The 15,629-nt window shown below is 41.0% G+C and overlaps 1 protein-coding gene across 1 annotated transcript in view; it reads left to right on the top strand.

Moving 5' to 3' along the window:
• TFAP2D (transcription factor AP-2 delta) overlaps positions 1-15,629 on the top strand; it is a 45,578-nt gene that overhangs the window by 25,128 nt on the left and 4,821 nt on the right. The window contains exon 6 of the mRNA XM_058801520.1: positions 5,746-5,859. Within this exon, the coding sequence (XP_058657503.1) occupies positions 5,746-5,859 (114 nt within the window). The remainder of the gene's footprint in view (positions 1-5,745; positions 5,860-15,629) is intronic.

Genomic DNA, 15,629 nt, shown 5'->3' on the forward strand with positions numbered 1-15,629 from the left:
GAGAGCTGGTTTGCAGAAGGACAGATCGTCTCTGGATAAAGACTGCAAGAGCTCCCCTGAAGTCAAAGGCACTGGAACAATGTACAACAGCAGGGGAGCTTTGCTAAATACATTAAAGACACAAAGAGGCATCAGACTTCACTCTAAACAAGCCACTCTGTCTCCCTGGAGCAGTAACATCATGTTAGGATAACATTTCTTCTAGGTTAATTAGCCTTGATGAGGGAAGAATTAGCCTTCATAAGCCATGGGAAACAGGAATAAATAGTCTGTGTGAAGTAGGGCAGACCTGCCCTAGGTGTGTGGTCTGACTGTGTGGGGTAACCTTGAACACATTCACAGTCTTGCTGTGCTCACTGCAATTTCACATTTGAAGCTGAAGTAGAGCTGAGACCACAAATCCAAGCTCTCAAATCATCCCCTCCATGCTGGAAGTGTTTGGAAACCCTTCCAGGCTGTGAATTTCCCTGTACTAGGGGAAAGGGCTGAGCAGCAACAGGATTGTCCTGTGTATCCCAATGTCGTTCTGCTTTGGCAAGATTCCTGGCCTTGGTGTCCCTCTTGTATCCAGAGCACTTTGCCCTGACAGTGACCCAGGGATGAGATGCTCTCAAACATCTCATGCTTGTGAATCCTATGAATATAGTCTGTGGTCCTTCCCTGGTCTTATAAAAGCATCACCATGTGGATAGCAGGAATTTTCTGGTTGTGAAGGTGATGAGAGACTTCATATACCATGTTCCTAATTCCCCTGTACATTAAAAGGAATAATGTAAGTGGAATATTATCTTATTCTTACCTCTATCCACGTTTAAGGGCTCATGGGGTTTCAGAGGCATGAGAATAAACCATCTGGCCAGAAAAAATTCCTCTCTGCAAGTTGTGTCTCCCCATTGCTGTGTAGCCCATGAACATCCTGCCTCCCAGCTGAGGATTTGTCCCATTCATGGAACACAATTCAACCAAAATGATGCAAATATTCCCCATTTTTCCCTGGCTCTAGTGAGAAATCACAAAGCCATGGGTTGTAATAATTGGTGGGTCACTTTTACGTCCTGTCCCCCAAAGGCTGTGCCACTCAGGGCCATATAGAAATCTCACTACCCTCTCTCACCACCCCATATCCATTTTCTCAGCCTCTTTCACTATTGAGATGAGGTATCATGGGCATGCACTGCCTCTAACCCCAATGAACTTCGGGCTTGTAGGCTGTTATCCAGCACTTGTTAGGAAAAAAAATTCCTTTTCCCCTCATCCTATCAGTTAAAAGCACCAGGAAATAGCTCAGAGAGGTCTGTCAGTAATAGCAAGGCCACATCCTCCTGCAGTCAGGGCTGGTAAGAGGGACAGATGGGTCAATGTGTGTGTTACTACTGCCCTCTCCTGCCTGCAAGGAGAACAGGGATTCCCAATCCAGCCCAGGTGTTCCAGGAAACACGGGTCCACAACATCACAAAATCAGCATGGCATTTCCCAGCCATGCTTCTCCATGTCTGATGCAAAGAGCTCTAGACAATCATCAGGACTTTCCACTGCTCACCAGCCATACTGAAGCTTTAGGTTGGCAATTTCAACAATTCCACAACTTCCCTGACTCATGGGCTTTTGAGTAATGACAGAAAAAGCAGGGCATTATTATTATGCTGCTACCAAAACCAACACAGAAATTCCAGGGTGGTAAGATCACTCAAGCTTTGTCTGTGGAAAGAGCTGGAGTGCTGCTGCCTCTGTGTGTTGCTGATGCCCACTGTGGGACAGAGCCAGAAGCCCACAAAAGTTCTCACATGTGTGGTCCTGAGGAAAAATAAGGGGAAAGAACAATTTCCACAATGCCCAGAATATAGGTGATGAGAAAAACAAATGGAAAGGGTAAAATGGTTTCCACAGTTTTTCATATGTATGTGTATTTCCATTATGGATTTAGACATCCAAATTCATTGGCTCAGTTAAACTGCCCAAACCAAGGCAACCAGTGCCATTTGCGTTGAACTGGGTTATCCAGTTTGGCCATGAGCTGCTGCTCCAGGGGCACACAGATCTGTTTTTGTTACTGTGTTGTATTTGCCGGTGGCTATGGATGTCCTGGGTATTACAAATCTACATGTGGGTAATGAAACAGAGCCCTAAATGTCCACAATGATGAAGGCTCCAGGGTCCAGTAGGAGCTCCCAGGCCTCCTTGACATCAAGGGCATCCAGACCTTGTAGTCAAGCAATCCACCCACCCTGAGTGGAAGCAGTTCAGCTGCCATGCACAGAACTGTGGCCCATGGGCCAGTGAAAGCTAAAAAATGATATTTTAGATGCCAACAGCCAACACATGGAGGCCACTGAGCTTAATTGACTCTTTTCATTACCCTGCTCAGCCCTACCTGGTCTGAGGCCACGCTGATAGAATTACAGAGAACAAAAACAGCACTGCTGTCCATCATGGAACAAATCACACTCATTTTGTTAAACTGCTTCACCTTCCAAAACTACCTCATGGAAATGGTCTCTCCCATTTGCAAACTCAGGACCTTGCCTGGGACAGTACAAATTGATGCAACAGGATGGTGACATGGTCTGTTCTAACAGTTTTATGGACTAGACAATGAAGAACGAGAGCTCTACTTAATAATTGTCATGGGAAGAAGAGATGATTGGGCTGTGCAGGCACTGTTCACTGCTGAACACAAGTGTCAGCAATGGCAGGATGGGAGTGAAACAGGCTGAAAAAGAGTTGAAAGGGTCAGAAAAGCATAAGCAATGAGAGAAACCATCTCCTACTATTCTCTTTCTTTCCACTCACCTCCTTTGACTAATCAGATGATTGTCTGGGCAAGTGGATGGTTTTCTGGACAGTCCAAAATTCTCCGAAAAAAGACTGAATTGTCACAATTCTGGTCAAATGGTATTATATTGGCCTGTCAACCCTAGAAATGTAAAAAAGGTCTCAAGATACATATTCAAATCATCTAGAAATATTAAAAAATTAGTGGGACCGGGTTTTATAGGGTCTTTAAACATGGGTCAATTTGCCTTGCAGAGGCGTGGGAGAGCCTGAGAGGTTTTACAGCAGGGGACAGAACCTGACCAATTTGCAGCTTGGACAGTTCCAACACTGCTGAAGGCTGTGTGAACTATTTCAGTTACTGGAGAGGCACAGCATCCTACAGGAAACATCCCAGTGTTTCACAGCACAAGGTCTTCCATATGATCAGAGGGACAGATACACCCACAGTTACACGGACCAAACCAGAATACAGTGAATAATAATTTTATTGTAGAGTTGATTACAGCCAGCACAGATTACTCAGCATCTGGCTCATGACACTTCTCTGATATCTGATCCTTGGATACCTGGAAACTCTGCTACACAGAATAAATCAGATTCATGGGCTCACATTTGTCCCGCTCTTGTACTCAACACCAGACATTTGCTTTGGCCACTGGTAGGGATCATGGGCTCTTGTTTTGACCCAATACAGAATTTTTTCTCTTTTTCTGGTCATATAGTGGACCACATATCACAAATCATTGGATGTCTCCTATTCAGGAGTGACCAGGACTTTTTTTATTAATCTGTGCTCCTCCAGGACAGCACAGCCATCTTCCTTTGCTTTTTCAAAATCACAGTCCAACTGAGCAAAAAACTGCCAACCCATCTCCCTGTCACTACCCCAGGTGATATTTTACTGGTACTGGAGGCTCTGAGACACCACTTTGCCTAGAAATCCCCTTGAAAAAAAAAGTAGGTTACTGCCTTTTGCAGGTTTTCATGTATAATAAAAAAGTTTTTTTTCTTTTCTTTCAATCTGCCAACATTCAGTAAAGACTTTTGACACGTGAAGATAGAAGGGAACTTAATTGCACACTTGGTTCTGACACTTTCCCTTGTTAAAATAAAAGAACTTTTAAGATGAACTTTTTCAACAGGTAGAAAGTAGAGGTTGGAGGAAGGAGACAAGAGCAGTGCTGACAGGGCCGACTGGGGATAGTGGATTGTTTAGAAGCCAAAATGACTGACTGTTTTCAGTTGTTGAAAGGAACTGTTTTTTCTCTAAGGACCTGATTCATTAAAACTGTATGCTGCATTTACATACATTTCTGCTGAATATCTCTCTTTGCCTGAAAGGCTGGGGTGATGCTGTCTTTTCAAGCAGTCAGTGTCTAGGTCCGTGCAGATGACAAGCATTTAGAGAAATCAGGCTTGGATGGGGTCCAGCAGCACAGCAGGAAATTGGTTTCTGCATCTCCTCTTAGTCAGGAGAGTGCTATCCAAGATCTCTGTTCCCAGCTTGTATCACTGTCATAAAGTGAAGGGTAAAACCAGCTTAGCACAGTTTTCTTGCTTATAACTCAGCAATGAAGGACTTTGTAAAGACCAACAAGCTGAGTTGACCCATTTTTTCCATTATACCCATGTCCCAAAAGACAAGAGTTACAAGATGATAATGAAGAACCCAAACTTTATCAAGGAGCAGGTGTGCAATGAGTCTCCTAAAAGGGATCATGGACCAACAGAGATACTCTGTAGTATTAGAAACTGTCCCTAGGCACAGTGGCTGCATCTGTGCTGCCAAAATAAACCACACACACACTCTGAGTCATCAGATTGCACTCTGCACTTCACTGGGTGCCACTGTTACCAGGCTACATGTAGTCACTGTGACCAGTACCAGGTTAACCCAACAAGGATCAGGTCCCCAAGTGGATTCCTGATTATCTGGATGTGATCATACCCTCCTGATCCCCCATTAGTGCCTTTATTTCCAGTACAGGCAATGGAAAACTCCATGCTAATTTGGACAGATCCCTTTTCCATTTTTTGATTAACTGAATCATAAGCCAAGTGAAAGTAAGTAATGTCTGTTCATTCATGGTCCAGATAATGATCTTCTGAGGACATGAGCTAAATGGAACTGATTTGGATTCTTTTTTAAAAAGTTTGTTGGTAGAACATACCTAGGCTGATTTACAAACAGCAAGTCAACAACAAAAGAACAAGAGGCTTTATTGTTGGGTGTTTCCTATTGCTAGGTCCTACATAGGGGAATTCCAGGGAAAAAATTAAACCCTCAGGTGCTGAGACATCCTGAGAAGCCTCAGGGAAGACTGAGTGGGAGAGGGAAAACAGTGAGACCATCCATCCTTTACACAGAAAATGGGCTGCTATGCTGGTGGGAGACCAGAGCAGACAGACCCTGAATTCCCACTACAAGGGGTCTTTCCTTCACAGCCCCTTTGTCCTAAGGGTTGGGAGTCAGAAAGACAAGTCCAAAATATCCAAGACTTCAACTTGCAGAAAAAGCAGTGCCCACAATGCACACAAGCCCATGTACAAGTATTGGTGTATTTACACAAACTAAATAATAGAGTAATTGACACATTTCAGGCATATTCTAATGCTAATTCACCATTTCCTTTAACCATAAGGCTCGCTGCCAATGTAGGTGAGCTAAGCTAGACTTGACACTGCCAAACTGGGTCCTATTCAGGGGGAAAATCACATTTTAAAATGTTAGCATTAATATGGTTCCACAGGGAAAATATTCCGGTTCAAGAGATTCTGTATGTTGCTGGTTCTGAGAATTTGGGGCAGGTAAGCCAGAGATGGATTTGTCTTTAATTTTTGTAACAAAAATTCTGCCAAGCAATTCTGTTGTGATTGAGATCACTCAGGACAAGGTGGGAGTGTTTTGGGAATCAGCTTTATGGGGAAGATTACACCTGGTTTATTGAAGGATTTCCATTTTCCTTTTAGACAAATATGTAAAGAATTCCAAGACCTTCTAAGTCAAGACAGATCACCCCTCGGATCCTCCAGACCAACTCCGATATTAGACCTCGACATCCAGAGACATTTAACACATTTCAGGTATGATTTTGAAAGAGGAAACTGAAAATCCATACTTTTGATTTAGACTGCATATGATGTCTTAATGGTATTTGTAACCTTACCTAAAAGACATGCAAATAATTAATTAACATCCATAATCCCTGCTGGCTGTGCCTATTAAAAATGCAGGTTTGCCCAGCAATGTAGTTCAAGTTTGCTGCATTCAACCTGCTGCTTCTAGGACCACAGTCTGAGTTTGGATAAGATATTTTCTGCATCTACTGGTCAAACCTCCCCATCTGGCCAGAAAATTGTCTTGCTTGAATATTAGCTAAATCATATCTTACAAGTAGATGGTCCAGAAGCATAGAAACTCAGGTTCTGAACAAATATAAATTAGTTGAAATAGAAATAATAAGAAGAAGATGTTACATCCTCTCAAATTAAATAAAGAATTCCAGAAGCTCCTCTATGCTACTGAGATCATTTGATAACGTCTTACAAGGATCATTTTATTAACTCTTTGGCTTCCAAAGCAGACTGGCCTTGAAGTACATTACCTACTAAAACAACTTTACTGCACTGATTTCCAAACAACACACTGGAAAAATCTGGGAGAATGAGAGCTGACTCCACTAAAAAGCCAGACTGATAATATATTTAGACTCAGCTCTTGAGCAATATTTAAGGTACTGGTTTAAACAGGCTTAGAAGCTGTTTTGAAGACAAAGACCCATGGTACATGCACACCAAGTCCAAACTTCATTAGAATTTTATCCTAATTATGTATAAAAATGTGTAGATATTTTGGGGTCGCTGTGCAATTTTACCTTTTTACTTTAGGCAATGTGTCAGATACATCAGGAGTGATGTGGGATCTTCCAGAGGGTCACTTTGAAATAGTGGGGTCATCTAAGTTATCTATCAAAGAAAGTTGGATATCTATCATCCAAAGTTGAATGAAACCTCCTGGAGGTGTTCGTGTCTTTGCTCAGGCCACAGAGGGGAATGCATGACTTGCTGAGGCTACTGATTGTTAATTTTTTCCATCCACTAGCAAATAGATGAAAAAACATGTGAAGAACTGTCCCAGAGAGTTGTTTACAGACCATAATATTAAGCAAGTTTCATAGCACTGTAAAGACTTAGAACTGTGCTGTATATTCTTTAGCACAACCAGCTGAACCACTCTTCTTTCACTGGTTGGACAGACAGCTTCCATGTCCCAATGTCCCAACACCTGTGAGTAACTCACATTCTGGTAGGTGCTGTGAAAACCAATGTTTAGTCTCTCACACTTTGAGTGGAATCCCAAAAATACATCCCGCTTCTTCCATACACCTGTTGAGGTGTGGAGAGGAAAGGTTAATTCCTCATCCACAAAGGCACACATTCCTGACATTCCTGTTTATTCTCACACACATCAGTGTGCATCCCACCTGTGTAAGAACACACCAGGACCACCCCATTCCTATTCTCAAGCAGTGCTGTGCATGTGCACACACAGAGCATTCATCTGTGTGTATATTTTCCATAATACACACACCAAAACACCCAACTACATGCACACATCAAGAGAAACATCTTTATTTATGCAGAATGTTCATAGAGGGATTTTAATCAGCTACCTAAGCTCATGGAAAAAGAGACAATTCCCTATTGCATGCACACAGAGGAAATGTGATAAGAGGTGGCTAATCCCCAAGGATTCCTGTGTTTAAAGTAGAAATAGCAGTCAGGATAAAATGCTGAAGGCTTCAGCTACAAAACTGTCAACTGGTAGAGCTCCCATCCTTCCTTCTCTGATGCCTTCAGCAGTTGGAGGGCAAAGCTCCTGCAGGCAGCTCTGGATCACCCAGCACTTTCTTTCATGTCTGCTGCAGAGCTCAAGTGTTGGACTGAAGATGGGCACCTGGAGGAGCACAGGCCTTGATCCTACACAGGATCTTCCCTGGCCTTAAATCAGAGTCTTCTCTGACTGTGCTCAGGGAATGGTGAGGGCTGCCAGACCCAGAGGTGGAGCTGAGACCATATTCCTTTTCCAGCTATGTAGAGATGCTGGGGTCGGATCAGCTTCTGACCTGGGCTTCTGACTCAGCTCAGGTGCCTGTAGGACCCTCCACTGCAGCCAGCTGTGCATCTTCTGCCACAGTGTCCAGGAATGTCACCTGTGTAGCTTGAGAAATCTGAATTAAACAGGTCTAACATAGATGTGTACCTCAGTGTAGCTAGAATTTCTCTCTAAACTCCATTGGCTGAACAGTCTGGTCTAGACCTCCACCAGAATGGGAGATTAGCCAGCTAGTACACACTAGACACATACACTGTGGACAGTTAAACCTAATTTAGGCAAAAAAAAAAAAAAAAATCATTATTCCTGTCCCTTAAATCCATCAGTCTTCACAGTCAGATCATCTCAACCCCTACTACCATTACTTGTCTTCTTGGGATTAAATATCACAGAATCATAGAATGTTTTGGGTGGAAGGGACATTAAATCTCACCTTGTTTCAACCCCCTGCCATGGGGGTTAATGTCCCTTCCAACCCAAACCACTCCATGATTCTATGATCTGATGAAATCTTCAGAAATCTTCAGAGATTTTTTATGACCATAAAAAAAATCAGAAGAATCACACAAAGGTCTATTATTAAAATAAGCTCTAAGATATTGAAAGACTTTTTAAAGAGCTATAATATCAGATATCTACAGTGGAATTGGATCCAGCCTCTACTACATTGGGGTGAAAGGAAGTTTTCTTTAGGAATAAATTCCCCTACAGCTGTTCAGTGTAGAGTTGTGTACTCCACTTTCTCGTGATGTTACCTTCTTTGTTAATTAAGACCAGGGTTCACAGCCTGGCACAGGGCAGATAGAAGCAGTTTTTTCCCATTTCCTCTGTTCTAAATCTTCAAGTTCATGCTTGTCTCTGAAATTTTTCCACTGAGTCTTAGTTCATCAAGATCTGCAAATGTGTCCAACCTGAAGTACAGGATAGTCCCCATGAAAGGATCAGAAGTGTTGGGTTTGCTCAAACTCCAAACTCAAATTTAACACAAAGCTCAAAATGGGAAATCTTCAAAGGAGCTGCCAGTGAGCCTGAGAACTGCTGGATTTTGCACAACCTTATGCAAAAAATCAGACTCTTGTACACCTTTGGTACCCCCCTGTTTGTGCAGCTGCTGTCTGAAATGTTCATCATGACCTGAATTCAAAACTCAATGCTCCATGAGGAAAGATTTTCCAAAATTATTCTGTCATGAACAGTCAACTCAGACCCTTAATATTGTGCACTACCTGAGCCAGACTAATTTTATGTTTTTTTTCATTCAACTTTTCTCCCCATTCTATACATTTTAGAGGATCTTACTGCAGAGAAATTACATTGATAACTTCACTTATCAGTAGGCTGTTGAAGTTACATTGATAACCTCAAATAACTTCAAATTTCTCGGGAGTAGCAGATAAAAGTTGTGCCAAAGAGGCATTGGCCATCTGAGCTTCTCTTCATCTGCAGAATTTCTGGTTTTTTTTCTGCCTGGTCTGACTAGCACTAACCCAAACTATTCCTGGGCACAGTGGTACATATATATCACCAATAAAAGTGTGAGTTTAGAAATCCTGGAAGCACCAGCCCTCATTACAGCCCAGTCAGGTGCCTTGCCTGTGTTATAAATTTAGATTTAGGGAAGTCCTTCCTTGCCAGGGCTGGATGCCAAATCTCGCAGGCTGTGTTGGGGTAGCTCAGATTCCCAAGCATTACATAAATCTGCACTCAGGAAGAGGTCATATGTTGTAGGGCTGCCCAACTTGTCCTTCAGCTCTGCTTTGAGCTGCAAAGGTTGGAAGAGACCTTAAAGATCACCTTGTTCCAAACTCTCTGCCATGGGCAGTGGCACTTCCACCAGACCAGGCTGCTCAAAGCCCCACTCAAACTGGTCTTGCACACCTTGAGCACAAATACTCCTGTGGGTTGTGCCTGGCCTGAAAGTCTCCACATGAGCCAACCCACCCCCAGTTTCTGAGGAAAAATTAAAAATCATGAAACCATGGAGCAAACAAAAAAATCCTGGGAAAATCACAGGAGCTCTTTATTGTCCTCTAAGGTCTGATTTGTGCAAAACATTTTTGGGTTTACTACAAAGGAGAGCAAAGTCAGCATATCAGTACTAGAAAAGAACCTGAAATTTTCTATAGCTTTAATGAGAGGAACCTGTGTTTCTCACCCACTACTTTCAAAGTGGAGAGACCATAAGGATCATCAGGAGAGCAAAGAGTGAGAAGAGCAAGAACAAAAGAAATAGAAGTGAAAATGAAAGAGAAAAGGAAAGTACTTAAAAAAACTTACTTTCTTGTAAAATACTTGTAATATTTATACTTTTAAAATACTTATTTACTTTTAAGTATTTACTTATAAGTATTTTATAATACTTAATTATAAAATACTTATGATATTTATAATACTTCTATATTTATAATACTTATCAATTACTTATAATTCAGAGGGTTTTTCCCCAGAATCCCACAGAATCATGTGAGATTTCTGTGTACCTGTGCATACATCTGAGTATGGAAGAGGAAAAAGCTGGGGAGTTAATTTCTCATGAAACTTAAACCAGATTGAAATCCTACAGATTTGAAAAAAAAAAATAAAATAAAGTAAAGCTAAGTCTTCAGGAAAGGGAAAGGGAAAGGGAAAGGGAAAGGGAAAGGGAAAGGGAAAGGGAAAGGGAAAAGGAAAACTCCCTTTCACTCCAATGTAGTAGAGGCCGGATCTAATTCCACTTTTTTTCAGGACCTTTCAGGTAAAATATATCTTTCTTTAGCATTGTAAGATTGTAACGTTTAGAGATAGCAAAAGGATAAATGTAAGCAAAACATATGTAAAACACTGAGAATAATTCACTTTAGAAAAGTCCAGAAACAGCAAACCAGGGCAATCATGACCTGCAGTAGATGAAGACAAGTCTGTCTGGAGACACAAGAGCTCTGGCATACACACACTCAGAGATTTTATGGCACAGGTAGCTGTGAGGGGAGACGGTGAAGTCTTGGCTAACCCCCAACAATGTAATTCTGCCTCTAAATCAGCAGAGCTGAATGGTGACATTGCAACCAACAGGTTCTTCTGCTGGATCTGGAGCAACATTGACAAACAGAACCATCAAACCCCATTCTTTTTCTTTTAGGGCTGTACAGGTAGATCTGAGGCATATCAGTGTGGGAAATATCCATAATTCCATATCACTCATCTCTGTGGTATTTCTGCATGACACACAAGTTTAGTGCATCCAGCCCTCTCCAGAGCAGAGAACCAGACCAGATGAACCAATTATTCTCTGTTGTAGAGATTCCTGCTGTGAAGAAGGGAAGTGATTCTGTCACATTTCAAAGAAGGAATGAAGACAGGCAGAAATTACGACACCTCAAAAGATACTCAAAAATTAATCTAATGAACTGTGTGACTTTAGATCTGGACACTGGATCACAATTGTCTGTAATGTTCGGATGCTCCTGTGGTTCCTTGAATGAATTTGGCCAATATCATCTCTTTCTGTCCCAAACCATTCCCAGGCACTGCTCAGCCTTGCCTCAGTTGGAAGCGTAGCTATGGCCATTATTTTTAGGTAAAAATGTTTGATTGATAGAGATGGGGCCAGGCTGTGCCAGATCACTCATGGCCTGAGGAATCTCTGTATTTTCACTTTCCTAATGCAGCTAAAGCTGAACCAACAGCATTCCTCAGCTTAAGAACCTTAGAGTGATTCACTTGTGTGGTGAATGGGGAGACTTGGGGTCGTTTTAGGTGTGAAGAGACATCCTGTTTCACATGCATCTGCCACTCAGATCAGCATTTAGGGAATCCCTCTAATTGGACCAAACATGTAAATCAATAAGACAGCGATTTAAGAAGAAATATGTATATTTTAGATAATATTTCTCTCCTGTTGAGTGTAGATAGCACATACCTTCTTCTCTCTACCACTTCACTGTCACATCTGAGATTCAGCCAGGAACCTGAAAGTTTAACTGATATGTCTTCATGTCTTTTTCTTCTTAATTTGTCCTTACATCAGAACAGTTTTGTTGCTTGTTTTCATTTTTATTTTTTTTTAATTTTTAACAGAATTCTTTTCTTGGTTTCCCAGAATCTTGTGTAAACTAGAGTTAGCAGAAAGCCCATCAAAAATAACCCACATTCTGTGCTGCAATACCAAATCCATAACACATAAACCTTTCAAACAGAAGACTTTCTGAGATTATACTCACAAGATCTGTGTCTGTGTCTTGGTTTATGCATACAGACTCCATGACCTCATCAAACGCCCTCCTAGCCTTACTTTCTTTACTTGCAAAATTTGGTATAAATATATCTTCTACATTTGCTTTTGGGACATTTGTGTCTCTAAGAATCTGTGTTGTTTGGAGATTTCAGATATTTATTTACTAATGCCATCCATCATATAGGGAAAGGAGATTATCCACTGATTACTGCAGGTGTATTTGATCCTTCAACTTCAAGGCAACATTTCATCAAGATGCAAAATCACACCCAGATCTTCTATTTTATATATAAAGACAGCAAAACAGCAAAGGGAAAACTACTTTCTTGTACGTGACATTCCCTTCACTGCAGAAACCTTATAAAAAGAGACACACAAAAAGTAATAGTTTCAGAATACTAAAGTTAGGTAATGAAAGCAATCAGCATCCTCATGGATCGTTCTGTGTTCTGTCAAGCCATCCAGCTGATTTGAAACTCCCTTCCTGGGAAACCGTTTGAGATGAGAGTTTTGTCGCTCAGCTGCTCGCTGAGCCTGGAGCTGTCAGCCTCCTGCCAGAGCCTGGCATCGCGCTGACGCGGTGACACAGAAAGTGACAGACAAGAAACCAGGATCCCAGACTTTGGGAGCGGCGAGAAAGTAACATCCTTCTTTCCAAAGGGGAAAACGGAGCACTGAAACAGGTTTTGAAGCTCAGTGTGTTCTTTAAACTGTAACAAGAAGCCAAGCCCAAAGACTTTACTTGTGGATTGTCTTCAAAGGTGTGCTCATACGCTTTTGTACATTGTTCTCTCTTTTTTTTTTTTTTTATTTTACACTTCTTTGCTTATCAGGAGGTAGAGCAGCATCTGTTGTAACTCCAGTGATCTCAGTTCACAGCAGCAGCCTCCTGTTTGGATGCAGGACTGGAAGAAGCTTAGTGCACAGTGAAGTTTATGGTGAAACACCTCTGGTGCCCTCTAGAGTTGCCTGATTTCCAGGAACTCCCTCAATCTTTGGATTTTGTTAAATGAGAGGAGCAACACTGATGTCCAGCACCGAGGTACTAGGGAGCAACCAATAGTTTCATTCTTTTTTCCTTTTATTTTTACTTTTTCTTCCTTTTCTCTTTATTTACCGTAAGTCTTAGAGTGCCTTCTTCTGGTATCATTCCCTCACTTCCTTTCAAAGGGATTCCTTCTTTGATCTTAGTAAGGTCTCAATCACCTTGTCCTGCTCTTCTGATGAACCAAATCCTTTCTAATTTCTAATTTTTAATAGGTTTTTGTCATAGGTTGTATGTTACCATATTCCTTTAAAGTCACAATTTATGGAGTCAAGAACACAGACAAAATCTGTTTTCTTTTTTTTTAATCTGCTTCCTTAAACACTAAGTTCCATAATCATGGGGAAAAATATGTACATTAATTAAAGAAGCAAAAAAATCTTAGGAGTGCTTAGATTTTTAACACAGCACTTAAGATTTCTTAAAGCTTTTAAGGCACTCTCGTGTTTCCCAAAAGAAAAAGGAATGCCCTCCCCTCCTTTCTAAATTAAAAGGCTATGAAATTGATAGCTCTTTGTCATGAGCATGTTTATAAATGTTAATTGTTGGTCTCTCTCTTTTGAGGAGGGCAATAGGGCTTCTCAGCTACATTTCCTCACTGGAAAAATTTGTGGATGGTAGTAAATGGAATGAACATCATCTGTTTCTTTGCCTTCCCATAAAGTAAAGATGAACCACTACATGTTTTAAACTTTGGCCTACAGTTCAGAAACTCTCCAAAGTTTTTGGAAGTTTCAGGTCTGTTACCTGGGCAATTCTTCTTAGTGTTGAAAATGAGCCCCAAAGTCTGAAAAATCCAAGACAGATTATCTTAAATTTGGGACATCAGCCAAAATAGATTATCTTAAATTTGTGGAATCAGCTCTAATGCTCTCCCCCTATTTTCTCCATGGCTTTTACACAAGGTAGAAGGAAGTCCATCTGCTTAGGAGGACATGTCCTTAGTACACTATGAACAGAAGGAAAACGAGAGCCTAGTTTGAAGGCAACTTCTGTACTGCTTGCTGCTCTGATCCTTCTTATCCCTATAATATACACTGCCCATGTTCTGATTTTTGACTATCAGTCTAACTTTTGTCATGGTTAGACCTTCTGAGCTTCTGAAGTAAAGTTGTCACCATTTAAATTTGTAGGCAACCTTCACAAGAGAGACCTTGAAATCAACAGAAGCAACTCAAAGTCAATATTTTCACCTCTATATTCAGATGTTGTGTTAGTGAAGAGATACAAATATTTTACCATTTCCTTTATAGCCATTAAACATCATATCATATCTTACCACCTATCATCAGCTCTGTGCTGTTGAATTTGGATAATCATGGAGTTTTCACAAAGTTCTAAGAAAATCTAACCAATAAGTTCAAGGTTGCTTTGTCTTCATTATTATCATGATTTTAAAGGGCTTATTTATTTTAAATGAGGATGTAAACATTCAGTGCAGATGGCCTCTTCCTCCCCCCACTGAGAGGGAAGCTGTTTCCTTTGCTTCATGTCAGAGCTTCACCAGCCTGGGGTAGGGAGGAGTCCTTGAGATGGCTGCCAAATGAGACTCCAAGCCTTCAGGCACACTTGGATCTTTCCACTTTTAAGTAAGGCCATCATTAAAACATGAGCAGACATAATTGCATCATAGCATTGGACAGAATTACAGGCAGGTCTGGATATCCTTATCCTTAAGCACCAGGCTTTGTAATGTTTTGACCTGATATTCATTGCCTTTCTCTGCACCTCTCCAACACCAGAATCAGAGATTTCAGCCTTGCCTCTCAGAACAATAAATTTTGTTTATAGGAGCTGGAGTGGGTTGCACTACAAGGCTGAGAATACCCAGAAGACTCCGTTACGAAACCACCATGTTTAATTTTAGGCTTATAAACCCTAATGAAAGTATGATAATGAAAGCAACTCCTTTCATAGGTGTGGAGCATACCAAAAATGAACTAATTTCAGTGTGAGCTCAATTAGCCTGGAAAATCAGGCAGCTAAATTTGACTTTCAGGAAACACATTTGAATGCTCTGCCATTAATCTTCCATCTGTTATGTCTGATTTAAATGTAAAATCAGATTTTCTCCCAAACTTGAAACTTACTTTCATCAGCAAAGGGAAATTATCCAACTTTCTTGAATTTTTCAAAGACTTTAACTTGCAGAGAAGTAAGGACCACCAAAATTAGAGCAAGGGGAATTACTGATAGAAATGTGAGATAAAGCAGAAGATAATATCTCTCGGCCTTTTTATGCTCATTACCTAAAGTGAGCCTAATAAAATACACCCTCACAGGAGTTTGGCAAGAAGGGCCAGTTAGAAATTTTCTATAAAATTATTTCTCTTAATAAGCTTCATGGGAAAATTAAAAGGCTCTGCATATCCCCATTTGTGGAGAAGAATCTATTCATCAGGAACTGAAAGTAGAGTTACTACAAGACTCTGCAGCACCATTTCACTAAAAAGAGTTGGCTTTTTAATAAGAGACATAAG

The sequence above is a fragment of the Ammospiza caudacuta genome, chromosome 3 (assembly GCF_027887145.1).
Source record: "Ammospiza caudacuta isolate bAmmCau1 chromosome 3, bAmmCau1.pri, whole genome shotgun sequence".
Lineage (NCBI taxonomy): Eukaryota > Metazoa > Chordata > Aves > Passeriformes > Passerellidae > Ammospiza > Ammospiza caudacuta.